This window comes from Amblyraja radiata, chromosome 28 (assembly GCF_010909765.2).
Source record: "Amblyraja radiata isolate CabotCenter1 chromosome 28, sAmbRad1.1.pri, whole genome shotgun sequence".
In the NCBI taxonomy this organism is placed as follows: domain Eukaryota; kingdom Metazoa; phylum Chordata; class Chondrichthyes; order Rajiformes; family Rajidae; genus Amblyraja; species Amblyraja radiata.
In genome coordinates, this window is record NC_045983.1 from 34581231 (window position 1) to 34598186 (window position 16956).

The following is a 16956-nucleotide window of genomic DNA, read 5'->3' on the forward strand; positions in this document are numbered from 1 at the left end:
AGTACCTGGGTTATTCAATGGGTATCGAAAAAATAGAGTCATAGTCATGGAGTTATACAGTGAGGAAACTGGCCCTTCAGCCCAACATGCCCACACCAGCCAACATGTCCCAGCTACGTTAGTCCTACTTCCCTGCGCTTGGTCCATATCCCTCCAAACCTGTCCTATCCATGTACCTGTCTAACTATTTATTAAACGTTGGGATAGTCCCAGCATCAAATACCCCCTCTGGCAGCTTGTTCCATACACCCACCACCCATTGTGTTTACATGATAGACAATTTAAAAAAAGGAAGTGTAGGAGTAACTCAGCGGGTCAATCTGAAGAGGGGTCCCGACCCGAAACATCACCTGTCCTCCAGAGATGCTGTCTGACCCGCTGAGTTATTCCTGGACTTTGTGTCTTTTTTTTTAATGAACAAGCATCTGCAGTTCCTCGTGTCTACGATAAAGATACCGATTGTGGATATAAAAGAAAAATGACTGAAACAAACGACATACTTTTCCAGCTTTGTTCGCACAAAGTAAACGAGTAGAGTGAGTTATGTTTTTGCACAAAACTTGGCTCCAAGTTAGTTGCCTGGGAAAGTCCAAACAGAAGGTTAAACAAATACTTTCCAGAGAAAAATACTAAAAATTAACCAAGACGTTAGTCATTAAGGACCTCCCCCCCCGGGAAAATATCAGGAACTGGCGTGAGTTGGAAGTGTGGAGCGGTGGCGTGGTTGTCTGTCTCACTCACTCACAAACCCTGCCGCCCCCACCCACCCACCAGCGCTGTGGAGGAAGTGCGCTGCAGCTGAGAAGCAGCTGACCGGTAGAACAGAGAGCTGAGAACTTGTCACATCAGCCCGGGCTGTGTATCAGGAGAGTGGGTGATAGGGCAGCCCAGCCCAGTCCAGCGGCAAATCCCAGGCTAACTGCTGGACGTCAGACGCTGGCGGCTGTAATAGCTGTGAGCTCGGCGCGTTTGCCTTGTTAGAGCAGGAGCGAGGAGCCGGCACCATGTACACACCGGTGCCTGCCTAACCTCACCGCTTCACGTTACCAATCCGTGCTCTGATTTTTGTTTTATTGAACTGTATGCGCTCATTTTTGTTTACTACGGGCGGACCTCGAAATTAACCTCAAATAGTTGCGAGCACATTACACATGTCCCAATGACTCTGGACGCTATCCTGGGTGAGGGCAAGGCGGAGGCCGGGAGCTGGTGCTCCTGCTATGGCGTGAAGATGACTCCTTACTTCTCTGAGAACGCGGTCATTTCACAGAATGAAATCAACCTGCTGTAAGTATGAATGGAAAGTCGCTAAAATGTGGGATTCCTGAACAATACTTCCAACAGCACACACTGTGACTCTGCACACAAGTCGTGCTTCGCAATGTCACTTTCAGAGTGCACTTGTGCTTCTGATGCCGTTTATGTACAGGGCTGAACTTTATATTCGACCTCTCATAACATCTGCCGGCTAGATTTTATTCCGAGCTTGCAATTATCATATCGACGGGGTGTCATTTAAATCTAAAATATTAATGCAATCAATGTAACGTGAGAATTGGAAAATGATGCTTCTCAATCCATGCGGTCTGCTTAGCGTTTGTGAAATGTCATGATTGGCTGGAAAGCCGCCTTGATTTGATCAGCCAGGACCAGCTCCTGAGTGTAGGAATAGTGCCAACAACACCATGAGAGACCCCCCCCAATCAACTCTAATCTTTTACAGCCAAGCTACTGTGAAATGATCTATTCCGAATGTAAATGTTTATCACCTGAAATATAAAATAAATGATTTGAATGAAAGAGCTGGTTTGTTTAACACTTTTCACACCCCTGTAATACCCAAATGGCCAGTTAACTGCCGTGAAAGTGCTGCCTATTAGCCAGAATGGCTATGTATTGGCAACTGGATGGTCCCAAAAGTAATGAAAGGAAAAACCTGAACGACCAATTTATTTCCTGGTGATTGGGACTTGTAATGACACCCCATTACTGCTTAAACGTTCTCATTATTTCATTCGGGAGATATTTCTGCCTTGATTTGAACTTTATTTGAAATTCTTTGGCTGTGTTCATTTGCATGAGTTTGGGTGGGAGGTAGCAACTTTACCCTGGAGCCAGGTGGAGGCTTCAGCATTTATAGCTTGGTCCCTTGGGGAACACTTGTGTTCTGCAACTAAAGGAGGAAAAGCTTGGCAGTCATTCCCTGTTCCATGCCAGTGTTTTTCCTTTGCATTAAATCCTTATCTTCCCCCCTCCCCCTGGGATCCTGCTAAATGCAAATTATACTGGTTTTGAGAGTCTCCTGAGGTGTCGAAGAACACTTTCTAAAAGCAAGTTTCTTTTTGCTTTTGTTTGATATTAGTTATTCATTCATTCATGCACTCTCAGTTGCCCTGATTTACTTAGAAGCACTTGACATCTATTTATGTCACCAGCATCTGATGTCCATATTTTGCACAGCTAGCTACTGCCATCAGAGTGCTTTTGGAATGTGTAATTAAGAAGACTGGGAACTGAAAGCATGGTGCAGTTCTTGATGCAAAGTAAAGCCTAGTCTTGCCCCCTGTAGACTGTTGTCCCTTGGGGGTGGGATTATATGCTTGGTACTCTAGTTTATCATTCTTCTATTTGCATACACTTATGATTACTACCTATTAATTCAAAAAAGGCTTAGTAACCATTCAATCTCACTCTTTCCGCTCAGACTCTCATGTTACCCATTTTATTTTGTGGTTTTAGAAACAGAAAAATAGGTGCAGGAGTAGGCCATTCGGTCCTTCGAGCCAGCACTGCCATTCAATATGATCAAGTCAAGAGGGTTTATTATCATCTGTCCCAGATAGGACAATGACATTCTTGCTTGCTGCAGCACAACAGAGTATTGTAAGCATAAATACAGAACAGTTCAGTGTGTCCATATAGCATAGACCATATATATATATATATATATATATATATATACACATAAATAAATAAACAGATAAAGTGCAATAGGCTGTTATAGTTTAGAGTTTGTTTGATGGTGAGTTTAATAGCCTGATGGCTGTGGGGAAGCAGCTGTACCAGATTTCAGGCTCCTGTACCTTCTACCTGATGGGAGCGGAGAGATGAGTGTGTGGCCAGGATGGTGTGGGTCCTTGATGTTGATGTTGGCAGTCCTTTTGAGGCAGCGACTGCGATAGATCCCTTTGATGGTGGGGAGGTCAGAGCCGACGATGGATTGGGCAGTGGTCACAACTTTCTGCATTCTTTTCCGCTCCTGTATGCTCAAGATGCCGAACCAAGCCACGATGCAACCGGTCAGCATGCTCTCTACTGTGCACCTGTAGAAGTTCGAGAGAGTCTTCCTTGACATTCCGACTCTCCGTAATCTTCTCAGGAAGTAGAGGCGCTGATGTGCTTTCTTTATAATTGCATCAATGTGCAGGGACCAGGAAAGATCTTTGGAAATATGCACGCCCAGGAATTTGAAGTTCTTGATCCTTTCCACCCTCGTTCCATTGATATAAACAGGATTGTGGGTCCCTATCCTACCCCTTCCAAAGTCCACAATCAGTTCCTTGGTTTTGCTGGTGTTGAGAGCCAGGTTGTTGTGCTGGCACCATTTGGTCAATCGATCGATCTCACTTCTATCCTCTGACTTGTCACCATCAGTGATTCATGGCAAATCATCTAAAATCGGTACCCGTTCCTGCTTTTTCCCCATATCCCTTGATTCCTTTAGCCTTAAGAGCTAAATCTAACTCTCTTGAAAACATCCAGTGAATTGGACTCCACTGCCTTCTGTGGCAGAAAATTCCACAGATTCACAACTATCTGAGTGAAGACAATTTTCCTCATCTCAGTCCTACATTTTGACACAAATTTGTAACCTCTAACAGGTTATGGCTTTATTCCTTCACCTTTAGAGATGCCGAATCCATTTTCTTTTTGACAATATGGAACAGCCCTGCATAATACAGCCTGGGTGAGGAGATGGTTGACAGGTTGGTCTTCCATATCTGGCAATACAAGAAGTACATGTACAGGGGAGAAAATTACTGATACAGGTAACCTGGTTTACTGGTTTAAATTACCTTTGAAAATGGCTGAGAATCCTTTCATTTACATTGATAGACATCTAGATATAAGAACATTACGCTCCTGAACTTTGATTTAATCTTCAGTTTTGTATTTTTTTTAAAGCAAAAAAATGAAATTGCTCTGTTCTCCCTTCCAGTTTATTACGAGCAGGAAAATCAATTCTTAAACGATAAATATTTGCATATTTTGATTACCACTTAAGAAGAATGAATATTTCTATGATGGTAGATAAAAATGCTGGAGAAATTCAGTGGGTGAGGCAGCATCTATGGAGCGAAGGAATAGGTGACGTTTCGGGTTGAGACCATAGGTCTCGCTGAGTTTCTCCAGCATTTTTATCTACCTTCGATTTTTCCAGCATCTGTAGTTCCTTCGTGAACATTTCTATGATGGTGGTGTTTTGGACTTTTCATGGCATTTGTAGCTAACGTTGGCTGTCAATGACCCATTATTGAAGCAGAAGTATTTGGGGATATATCTTTACATGTCCCATTGAGTTGCGCACACACACAGTGGGGAAATTCAGCATCATTTTTACACTCGACAGTGTTTTTTAGGTGTGTTTAATATTAAATACTATCAAGTGCATGCAGTTTTGCTTCTAAAAAACAAATTGTAGTACATCTTTATTGACAGAATAATCAGACCATTAAAACCAATTGTAAAATGATAGTAGTATATTTTAACCATTTGAGCTTCTTTAAAATTAATGGTGTTTGACTTGCTGGTTGCATGGAGGCAGATTTTATCTGCACCTTGTGCTTTGTTTGGTTGAAGTATCTTGCTTGCAGTGTTAAGTTTGTTTTTATAACTCGGGCGTAGGCTGTACTAATCCAGTGTCCCGAATGTATTTACATTTGTCAAGCCACTAATATTAGCTCGAACGATTAACAAAGAACCTTCTTTTTGATAGAACTGATGGTGTTCCTATTATGTCCCATAGAGCTTTGCACGTGAAGAGTGATCCATTAGTTGTGGTTGGTGGTGGTGGTTTGGAATAAAATTGGCAGCCAATTTATCCATAAATCATGGTCCCATTAACATTAAATGGAGGAAGGTTGAGATGTTTTTGTGTAGAAAGGAACAGCATATGCAGGTATATACTGAAGATAGACACGGTGTGCTAGAATAACTCAGCACGTCAGGCAGCATCTCTGGATAAAAAAGGATGGGTGGCGTTTCGGGTCGATACCCTTCTTCAGACTGAAAGTAGAGGGGAGGGAATGGGAAGTAAGAAAAGGCCAGAACAAAGCAGGGCTGGCAACAGATGGCCAAGGAAGGGTGGAGCCCAGATATTTTGCATTGCTTACATGAAGAATATTGGTGTGGTGATGCAAAAACATCCTGCTCTTTTATTTATAGAATATTTTACATTTGCTGAATAGGTTTTATCTCAAAAGATTTAAATTCCAATTATTGGGTCTGCCTCCATTATTGTACTTGTGTCTATAACGGTGATTGAATACACCATTGATCTTGCAGATAGAAATGCTTGCTCTTCAGCTAAACCTGACAACCATTGAGTCCTCGAATGTGAAGTAGTCCTTTAGTAAAGCAATGTGTACAGTGTTCCCTAACCAGTCTGAAGAAGGGTCTCGACCCGAAACATCACCCATTCCTACTCTCCAGAGATGCTGCCTGTCCCGCTGAGTTACTCCGGCTTTTTGTGTCTATCTTTGGTTTAAACCAGCATCTGCAGTTCCTTCCTACACAATGTGTACAGAGGTTTGGTTGGGCCCGGCTGCAGCACGGCTTGCTGTTGCCGCACCAGGGGAAGGATGTGAGGATGTGGAGGGGATTTATCAGAGTGTTGCCTAGAGTGGAACAATGCAGTTGTGAGATGCCTCTTACTGGCTGCATTCATTCTACTAGGTGGAGTGGAGGAATCCTGCTGGACAAAAGTGTACAAAATAATGAGAGGTACAGGGAATGTTTTGAGATATTTTTCTCCATACGGAGACTTAAAAAAACAGAGGACGTAGGTTTAAGATGAGGGGGGGGGGGGGGGGGGGGGGGGGGAAGATTTAATAGGAACCCAAGAGGCAACATTTTTTACATAAAGGGTGGTGGGTATATGGAAAGAGCTGCCAGAGGAGGTATTTGAGGCTGGGACATGGGTAGGAAAGGTCGAGAGAGATATAGTCAGGTGGAACTAGTGTAGATGGGGCATCTTGGTCGGCATGGGCCAGATGGACCAAAGGGCTTGTTTCCACGCTGAATGACTCTGAAGGTGAGACCTGAAAGGGGATCTGACGATCTTTATTTTCCAGAGTGTTGCAGTGTGGAACATGCTGCCAACATACGATGTAACTTTATTTATCCCAAGAGGGAAATTGATCATTAAAAAGCATCTGGAGGAGTGCTGGAATTGCCATGGGTGTGGCCATGTGCAGCTGTCAGTTAGTAAAGATGGGTACTGGGAGAAAGAGGGTGCAGAAAAGTTTAATCACAAATGCTGCCTGAATTGGAGATGATTAGCTGCAAGGAAGAGTTTGGACAAACTTGGACTGTTTGCTTAAACGAAGGGAATGTTTCCTTTATCCCTAACCTGTCTGAAGAAGGGTCTCGACCCAAAACGTCACCGATTCCGTCTTTCCAAAGATGCTGCCTGACTCGCTGAGTTACTCCAGCTTTTTGTGTCTATCTGCAGTAGTCTTTTCCCTGGGTCAGTCAATAGACAATAGGTGCAGGAGTAGGCCATTCGGCCCTTCGAGCCAGCACCGCCATTCAATGTGATCATGGCTGATCATCCACAATCAGTACCCCATTCCTGCCTTCTCCCCATATCCCCTGACTCCACTATCTATCTAACCCTCTCTTGAAAGCATCAATAATGGTTATGATACTTGGAATATCACAATAAGCTGTTCACACAATCGTAAGATGTGCCTAGGTACAGTGAAGTACAGTAAAAATCTTATTATACACAAACACAATTTTTTTTTTGCAGCAGTCTTGGGCCAAGGCTGGGTTTCTAAAGTACGGATAATCAATTTACAAGTTGCATTCTTCTAGCTGTCAGTCTGAATGGATATAGAATCTTTGCATTAGAACACTGCTGGAGCCAGGGAATAAACGGTCCTCTTGCATTGCAAATCGATTCTAAAAGCAGGTTTGGCAGTGTGGAGAATGTCAGAATCTCCAGCGATTGTAATACTAACTCATTGATCTTGCAGTAAGGATGCTGTAGACGTTGAGCAGCAGAAATGAGTATATTCTGCTGCTTAAGAAGATGAATGCTTCATTGCGAGTATAAAGATGGCGGTGGTGGTGGTGGGGGGGGGGCGGTGGAAGAGACAGAGGCCTGTAGGTGATTGGTGGAACAAGGTGGGGTGAAGGATAATGATTAGTTGGAGCCAATGGTGGGTGAGTGGTGCAGGAAGGAACTGCAGATGCTGGTTTAATCCAAAGATAGTCACAAAATACTGGAGTAACTCAGCGGGACAGATAGCATCTCTGGAGAGAAGGAACGGGTGACTAGACCCTTCTTGAGTGGTGTTGGGAGAGCACCAGCAAACCGCTGCCATTATGAAGCAACGTTGAAGAAACAAATGACATCCAGGTCCCTGGAAGGTCATGTGCTGGCACCGGGGGAGATCAGTTTAACTTGGCATCATGTTTGGCAGAGACTTTGTTGGCGGGAAGACCAGTTCCTGTGATGTTCTCTCCCTTGTGACATTAAGCAGAATATGTTTTGCCTGGGTGGGATTTAAGTCAATATTTTCCTTGGGATGGCAAGCAGGATTTCGCAACTGGTTTAATGCTTTTTCAAAGTCATGTTCGGAGTAACAGCAACTTGTGTACCACCTCTGAACATTCATCAGATGCATTTGAAGCTTTGCAGGAAGTGAGAAGTATTGCAATAGCCTCCAAATAACACCTAAGGGCATTGAATATTTTGAGCCACAAAGCACAACAAAACATTTTTCTGAAAACAATTAAATTTGCAGTTGTTATTGTGTTAATTTTCATAATGCTCTTACAGTAGCTCGCTATTTTGGATGAATATTAATTTCAGCCTTGTGGATATTATAGTAGGGGATCTTGTTAAAGGTATTCCTTGAAATGAAAGTGAATTACATGCTTCAGAAAATCTTGGTCTTGAACTTTTGCTTTTTAATGTGTAACTAGGAGTTACTGTAAATCAAGTGAGATTGAAGGTTTCTTCAATATGAAGTGTTTTTTACTACAAGGTGTTTTATTGATGTCAGTGCTTGAAGTTGCATTTGGAATTTTAAAAATGAATTTTTCTTTTCTAATTTATAACAGCATTTCTAGATAAAGTACGTCCTCAAGGGCCTTGTCCCGCATACGCGATTTTTTTTCGGCGAGCTGCCGGCACCCGTCATAGTCGCAGTAAGTTGCCGAAAATTTTCAACATGTTGAACATCCAGCGGCGACTCTTTGGGTGACTACTCACCACCAAACAGGCGTCACCCCGCACCTTTTTCTGGTCGCCGCTGGATTTTCAGCATGTTGAAAATTTCCGGCGGCCTGCTGCGACCATGACGGGTGCCGGCAAGTCGCCGAAACAATCGCGTAAGTGGGACAGGCCCTTTGCAGTCTCTTTTTACTGGGAGTGATGTGGTGCAAGTGAAAGGAAAACTCATTTATCAATGTCACGCGTCTCTAAGATTAGTTTCTATTGGGTTTGTTTTTGTTCTTGAGTGCAGCTTCCTTTATCTTAGGGAAGTCTATTAGTTTGCAGTGCCACTAGATATGAGAGGTGATCCAGGCAAAACGTATTTAATCATTAAATTAACTGTGCTGTGCTTTGATCCCTTTGTACGGTGAATATTGACGGCATTCCTTCTGCTCTGCTGTACTGTTTATGACAACATATTTTATGCATTGGCTTTTTTCAAGTCGCAATTAATGGCAGGGGTTATACATTTTTATAACAAAGAATCTTGTGGGGAATGCCTATACGATTGAAGTTTAACTTTGATAATGGAAGGATGTATGCATAAACAATTCATATAAGCCAATTGATGAGTTAGTTGTAAATATCTTCAATGATACAGGAAAGTCAGCCGTTTGACATTTGCAACTACTGCCAAATAAGAATAACAGCAGCTTTGAACTAAGCTTCACTTGGATGCTTGCTAGTCTTCCCAAACTTCCCCGGCATGTCGTTTGAAGCCATTACTCAGTTCTGGTCTCCAAATGGAGGCCAGATTGGGCGGACTAATGTCACAAACAAGGTCAATTTCAGCATATCCTTTAGTAAATTGCCGGTGAGATGGAATGTTTTCTTCAGCTCTCTGCTTGTGTGGGATTAATTCCTGTCTTAGACTGTTCTGCATCCATTAAAACTCTACATTATGTGTGTAGCAACTTTCCTGTCATTTTAAAATTGAGAGCATCCCATTCCATTCACTGTGGATCTTGGCTGGGATTGTCAGTGAAATCCCAGCCAAGGCTAACTTTTCCGTGAACCCTTTCGGGCATCTATGCATTTTTGAGAATGATATTTGGCAAAGTTGGACCACCTACCCCACAATGAAAAAGTCAAACTCTCTGCCAAAAATTCCCAAATGGCAAGGAACTGCAGGTACTGTAATCCTGAGCCAAACGCAAAGTGCTGGAGTAACTCAGGCGGCATCTTTGCAGGACATTAATAGTCCATGTTTTGGGTTGGGATGGGTTCCAAGGGTCCCGACCTGAAACGTCACCTATCCATATTCTCCAGAGATGCTGCCTGACTCGCTGAGTTACTCCAGCACTCTGAAACATCGCCTATCCATGTTCTCCACAGATGCTGCCTGACCCACTGAGTTACTCCAGCACTCTGTGAAACGTCACCTATCCATGTTCTCCACAGATGCTGCCTGACCCGCTGAGTTACTCCAGCACTCTGTGTTCTACCAAGAATTAACGCTATGGACTAAAATTTGACATGGTCGCACATACACCGAAAAATAATTAGAATGCAGTGAGTAGGTGCTAGTTTGAATTTTCTATAGTTACAATAGACTGATGTGAAGGGGATTGCGGACATCAATATTCTATGGAGAAGTGCAAGTTGTGCTCTATATTTTGGAGCAAACATACATCTGCTGAACCATCGTTATTCTAGTCAGTGTTCTTATCGGCTTCCTAGAAAAGTAATGTTTGAAAGGGTTCAATGATTGTATCAGAAATGTGTCAAGAGTTTATTTCATTATTACTATTCCTAGGACAAATTGTCTTTGAGACACAAGACTGTTCACCACTGCGATGGAAATCCAGTTTGAACACTAGAACTAAATATAGTCGGCCTGCTCTTGATGGGCACAGAATATACCAATGGACGGACTGAAGTGCAAGTCGACCTGCTTGCATGTAAATTGCCAACACAGTTTGAACTAGTTAAATGGGACATGATAAATAGGGGACTGCTTTTTATAGACTGTTCCCATGTACAAGTTACTAAAATAACAAGGAGTGAAACAGTTTACTTCAGTGTGTCTGGAACATTTGTGCCCAGAGCAATGTCCTAGTTGTCTGGCCTCTGCAACATTAGCTCCAACATTCTTGTATTTCTTGGTGATGAAAATCCAGGAATAGGAATCTTGTGATTTTCAACAGCTGGCATAATTGTCTTCATTCATCATTTACCTGATGTATCATTTGACAAAGCAAACCTCAAATTGACACAAAACGCTGGAGTAACTCAGCGGCAACATCTCTGGAGAGAAGGAATGGGCGACGTTTCGGGTCGAGACCCTTCTCCAGACTGATGTCAGGGACAAAGATAGAACGTAGTCGGAGACAGTAAGACTGGTGGGAGAACTGGGAAGGGGGAGGGGATGGAGAGAGGGAAAGCAAGGCCTATTTGAAGTTAGACAAGTCAATGTTCATACCGTTGGGGTGTAAGCTACCCAAGCAAAATATGAGGTGCTGTTGCTCCAATTTGCGCTGGGCCTCACTCTGACAAAGGAGGAGGCCCAGGACAAATTGGACTTGCTCTTTAACCCATCACTGTGAAATTTTCCAGTTTGAGAAAAATGATTCAAATCTATACTCCAATATCTTGCACTTTACTCAAGTCCAAGTGTGGTACAGCTAACTGTTCAATCCCAGGAGTCTCTTGTCACGTTCTGCTGTGTTCTTGCAATGAAGTTTGAATGTTTCACTACATTGTGCAACCTGGCTGTTTTTTTTGACCTCCTTTATTTTAATATTTATTTTTCCTCCTTTTCCATATTCATGGGAAGTTTGGCCAAGTGTAGCATCCCTGTCATTACTGAAATTATCTTTTGAATACATTTTAATTATATTAGACTTTAGAGATAGAGAACCTTCGGCCCACCGAGTCCACACCAACCAGCAATCTTACCCTACACACTCGGCACAATTTAGCATGTGGAGTGTTAAAGGAAACCCGAGCACCTGGTAAAACCCATGTGGTCACAGGGAGAAGGTACAAACTACACACAGGTAGCACCCTCAGTTAGGATTTGAACCCAGGTCTCTGGCACTATAAGGCAGCACCTCTACTGTTACAGCAGTTCTCACCTCGCCCACAGCTAACAATGGCCTGGTTCCTTTATCATCATTACTTTTTTGCATATCTTTCATTCATTTGTTCTAAATCTCTTGCATCACCGTCTATATCTCTCGTTTCCCTTCCCCCTGACCCTCAGTCTAAAGAAGGGTCTCGACCCAAAATGTCATCTATTTTCTCCAGAGATGCTGTCTGACCTGCTGAGTTACTCCAGCCTTTTGTGTCTACGGTTTAAACCAGTATCTGCAGTTCCTTCCTACTCATTCCTCGTTGGTTGTGAGGGCTCTGTGGTGACTAATGATGCCTAAGTGACAACTGCAGCCCCTACCTACTGCAGGAGGGGCAAGAGGTGCCAGTGTGGCTGGGAGGGAGGGGAGTGATGGTACACAAGGTTTCTGTACTCCCTGTGCACGCCCTCCAGACACCTGGTACACTTGCATCTGCAAGTGTAATCTCCAGATAACTCTGACGCACACATTTAACAAGCGTCTGCTTAGAAACGGGTGAGTAGAATGAATAAGGATGTGTTTCAATGAGATTAAAGAGGCTGCTCTCATTTAATCATGTAGCACAATAAAGCTGAAAGCATCATTATGAAATTGTTAATAATGGCTGCCTTCAGAGAATTGGCTTTAACAAGCTCTTGTACAATGGCGATTAGATTTTTTTAAATAAATGAAAGTGAAGATTAAATAGGTACACTTAACAATGCAATGAATTAGCGTCAGAGTGATACAGTGTGGGAAAAGGCCCTTCGGCCCAACTTGCCCACACCGGCCAACATGTCCATGCTACACTAGTCCCACCTGCCCACGTTTGGTCCATATCCCTCCAAACCTGTCCTATCCATGTACCTGTCTAACCATTTCTTAAACGTTGGGATAATCCCAGCCTCAACTACCTCATCTGGCAGCTCGTTCCATACACCCACCACCCTTTGTGTGGAAAACATTGTTCCCATTTCACCTTAAATCTATGTCCTCTGGTCCCTCATTCACCTACTTCAGTTTAGTTTAGAGATGCAGTGCGGAGACAGGCCCTTTGGCCCATCAGGTCGCTGCAAATTAACACTAATCCTACACACACTAGGGACAATATTGTTTTTTACATGCACCAAGCCAATTAACCTACAAGCCTGCACGTCTTAAGAGTGTGGGAGGAAACCGAACATCTCGGTGAAAACACACTCGGGTCACGGGGAGAACGTACAAACTCCTTACAGACAGCACCCTTAGTCGGGATTGAATCCGGGTCTCTAGCGCTGTAAGGCAGCAACTCTACCGCTGCACCGACGTACTGCCCTACTCTGGCCAAGAGACTCTGTGTCTACCCAATCTATTCCTCTCGTGATTTTATACACAATTAATGACAATTAAACTAATTCATTTAATTTAGTTTAGAGATACAGCATGGAAGTGGGTCCTTCGGTCTATCGAGTTCACGGCGACCTTCGGGCACCTGCTCGCACTCTAGTTCTATGTTATCCCACTTTCTCATCCATTCCTACACACGAGGGGCAATTTACAGAGGGCCGATTAACTGCACATCTTTGGGATGTGGGAGGAAGCCAGGGCACCCGGAGGAAACCTATGCAGTCACAAGTGAGAACATGCAAGCTCCACAAGCCAGCACCCAAGGTCAGGATTGAACCCGCTGCGATGCCTCATTGGTGCTTTGAGATAGACCAAAAGAGTCTTATTTAGAGTCATAGGTAGACAAAAATGCTGGAGAAACTCAGCGGGCGAGGCAGCATCGTAGATGCTGCCTTGCCCGCTGAGTTTCTCCAGCATTTTTGTCTATCTTCTCGTCTCAAGATGGTGGTTTTTTGGTCTCGACCCGAAACGTCACCTATTCCTTCGCTCCAATTCAATTCAATTCAATTCAATTCAACTTTAATGTCATTGCACAAATACTAAGTATGGGTACAACGAAATGCAGTTTTGCGTCAGTCCGTAGTAGTAGTGCAATATAGAAATTTAAAAAAAAGAAGATACAGAATAATCAAAAATACAGAATAATTAAACAATGGGGACGGAGGGACCGGAGGAATCTATCGGCGGGACTCCGAGTTCAGCAATGTGATGGTATAATTGTAGAAGCTGTTCCTCATCCTGCTGGTACGAGACCTGAGGCTCCTGTACCGTCTCCCTGATGGGAGGAGGGCAAACAGTCCATGGTTGGGGTGGGAGGGGTCTTTAATGATCTTCCCAGCCCGTCTCAGACACCGTTTTCGGTGGAGGGCATCCATGGCAGGGAGAGGGGCACCGATGATGTGCTGCGCGGTTTTCACCACCCGTTGTAGTGCCTTCCTGTCCGCAACAGTGCAGCTGCTGTACCATACCGTGAAGCAGGTGGTCAGGATGCTCTCGATGGTACAGCGGTAGAAGTTGGTCAGTATCTGGGGGGACAGGTGGGCCGTAGATGCTGCCTCACCCGCTGAGTTTCTCCAGCATTTTTGTCTAACTCTGATTATTCCAGCATCTGCAGTTCCTTCTTAAACATTTGATTTCGAGTCACAGTCACGCTCATCACTTTACCTAATCTGCAACCATAGTTTTCTTAAGGTAAACTGTATGCACAACAAAATGAATTTGAGAGGGAGAGAGGGCGAGGGAGAGAGCGAGAGAGAGAGCGAGAGAGAGAGAGAGAGAGAGAGAGAGAGAGGGAAAGAGAGAATGTATGAACAATTCAGAAATGGTGCTGTTTTGGAAGTGCAGTTTCTTGCTTGGTTCACTCTAACAACCACATGCTCTTCAATAAGTCGAATGGAAAGAGCAGCAGCATTTCTTCCAGAAGCAAAACCACCAATCATTACAACCCAAGGGCATCTTGACAATGTTCAGCACAGTCTGGATTGAAAGCTGTGCTCTTTAAGTTGAATTTATGAACTTCCCTTACAGTTTATTTTCATTCATGTGGCTTTTCTTTTCTAGGCAGTAAACAATGTTTTGACAACCCAAAATGCTATCATGGCAGACATTGTTCTTGTGATTGTTGTACATATGCTTTGTGTACATTATATTTAAATTCCTGTATATTTGTTAAAAATTTGAACTGAAAAATTGCTATTCAGACAGTCTTAGGAAACAGCATTAAAATGAACTGATAGTCCAATATATATAATTGATAAATATTCCACGGAATTCAACTGCTGGCTTCCTGGTTGCGAGCTTTTTTATTCCAGATTGATAAATTTAACTGAATTTAAATTTCCTGTTGTTCTGGTGGAATTGCAACCAGTCTGTGAACCAGCAGGATGTGTATCTGAATCATGATTCTAGCATCATAACCATCACAACAGCAGACATCCTGTGGCTATGTGGGCACTTGCTTGCTGTATGAAATGCATTCTGAGGTTAAATGGGCAATAGTTCACCAGTGCCTTCCTTCTTGCACAAGCAAGTCTATGCTCTCCACTGTGGCCTGTTGGATTCCAAAGTAAATCAATATAATTGACCTTGCACTGCCTGGTAACGACCTAATTTGTCGATACATTGAGGGAATGCCTTGACCACATGTACGGCTGCTGGCCGGCACGGTGGTGCCTAGAGCTGCTGCCTTACGGCACCAGATACCCGGGTTTGATTCTGACTACAGATGCTCTCTGTACGGACTTTGTACGTTCTCCCCATGATACTCTAAAGACATACAGGTTTGTAGGCTGATTAATTGTAAATTTTCCCTCGTGTGTAGGATAGTGTCACTGGATAGGGTGATCGCTGATCGGCATGGGCCGAAGGGTCTGTTTCTGCACTGCATCTCTAAACTAATCAAAGTTCAAAGTGGTGGTCTCCACCTCAAGATGGATTGGTAGTAAACTTTCACCTTTGAGGCTGTGTCCTGTGAATAGTTGCAATTGAATGACTTCCATATTAGTAATCAAGTCTTAGATATTACCATATGCTTGTTTTCTCTCTGTCTCCATATTCATCAAATGGTTCAGGCAAGTGTCCAGAATCAAATTCTTTCTTAATCAATCAATCAATCAATCAACCTTTATTGTCATCTTGCAAGCAACAGTTGTACAGTGCAAAATGAAAAGACGTTTCCCAGGGAATCTCACCTGGTCCAGAGCATCGCACATGAAATTTAAAACATTTCACACATAATAACACTAAAAACAATCCAGTCCCTGATGGAACAGTATAAATAGTTAAAAGCAGGTAAAACACAACGTTAAAATACAATAAACCAATCATAAAAATGTCCGGGGTAGCTGATTTGAGTGGCCGGTGCCAGTTATTAAAGTGTCCGTGGCAGCCGCAGAATCAAGTGACTGTGAGTACAGAGTGACTGTTTAGCAGCCTCACAGCCTGTGGTAGGAAGCTGTTTAGCAGTCTTGATGCTTCGATATCTCTTGCTTGATGGCAGGAGATCCAGGTGTATGTGGAGGGGGTGCAGTTTGTCCTTAGCAATTCTCTGAGCTTTTTTCAGACATCGGCTCTGGAACAGTTCTTGTACCGAGGGTAGGGAGACGCCAATGATCCTCTCTGCTTCTCTCACTACCCTCTGCAGAGCCTTCCTGTCCGAGCAGTTGCAGGTGGAGTACCACGTATTTGTGCAGTACGTGAGTACAGACTCCACCGTACCCCTGTAGAAAGTCCTGAGGATGTTGGAGGGGAGTGAGGCCTGTTTTAGTTTCCTCAGGAAGTGCAGTCGCTGATGGGCCCGTTTAACGGTCCCAGTGGTGTTCCTGGACCAGGTGAGACTGTCTGTAATTTGCACACCGAGGAACTTTATGCTCTCCACTCTCTCCATTGTGGTGCCACTGATGTTGAGGGGTGTATGCTTTGGCTGCGCCCTCCTGAAGTCGACAACCATCTCCTTTGTTTTGTCGACATTTAATTCTAGATTATTTTTGCCGCGCACCAGTCCACTAGTTGTTTTACTTCTTCCCTGTACATTGATTCGTCATCTCCGCTGATGAGTCCCACCACTGTTGTGTCATCCGCGAATTTTATGATCTTATTGTCCCTGAATCTGGCAGCACAGTCATGTGTGAGCAATGTGAACAACAGCGGGCTGAGCACACAGCCTTGAGGGGAGCCGGTGCTCAGCGTGATCTTGATCTGACAAGATAAATACAGACAATTCCATTGGAAGAAAGCAAACTAAATAAGGAGTAAGGAGTAAGGAATAAGGAGTAAGCCATTTAGAACGGAGACGAGGAAACACTTTTTCTCACAGAGAATGGTGAGTCTGTGGAATTCTCTGCCTCAGAGGGCGGTGGAGGCAGGTTCTCTGGATGCTTTCAAGAGAGAGCCAGATAGGGCTCTTAAAAATAGCGGAGTCAGGGGATATGGGGAGAAGGCAGGAACGGGGTACTGATTGGGGATGATCAGCCATGATCACATTGAACGGCGGTGCTGGCTCGAAGGGCCAAA

The 16956-nt window shown here is 43.7% G+C and overlaps 1 protein-coding gene and 1 long non-coding RNA gene across 3 annotated transcripts in view; both read left to right on the forward strand.

Annotated features, from left to right (window-relative positions):
- Positions 1–770: 770 nt before the first annotated feature.
- Positions 771–16956, forward strand: part of ssh2 (slingshot protein phosphatase 2) — a 67378-nt gene continuing 51192 nt past the window's right edge. For both annotated transcript variants that reach the window (XM_033046282.1, XM_033046283.1), the window contains exon 1: positions 771–1287. In XM_033046282.1, the coding sequence (XP_032902173.1) occupies positions 1160–1287 (128 nt within the window). In that variant the 5' untranslated portion in view covers positions 771–1159. The remainder of the gene's footprint in view (positions 1288–16956) is intronic.
- Positions 1298–1800, forward strand: LOC116989102. The gene is made up of 2 exons (XR_004416128.1): positions 1298–1606; positions 1654–1800. It is a non-coding gene; the product is annotated as an uncharacterized LOC116989102 (long non-coding RNA).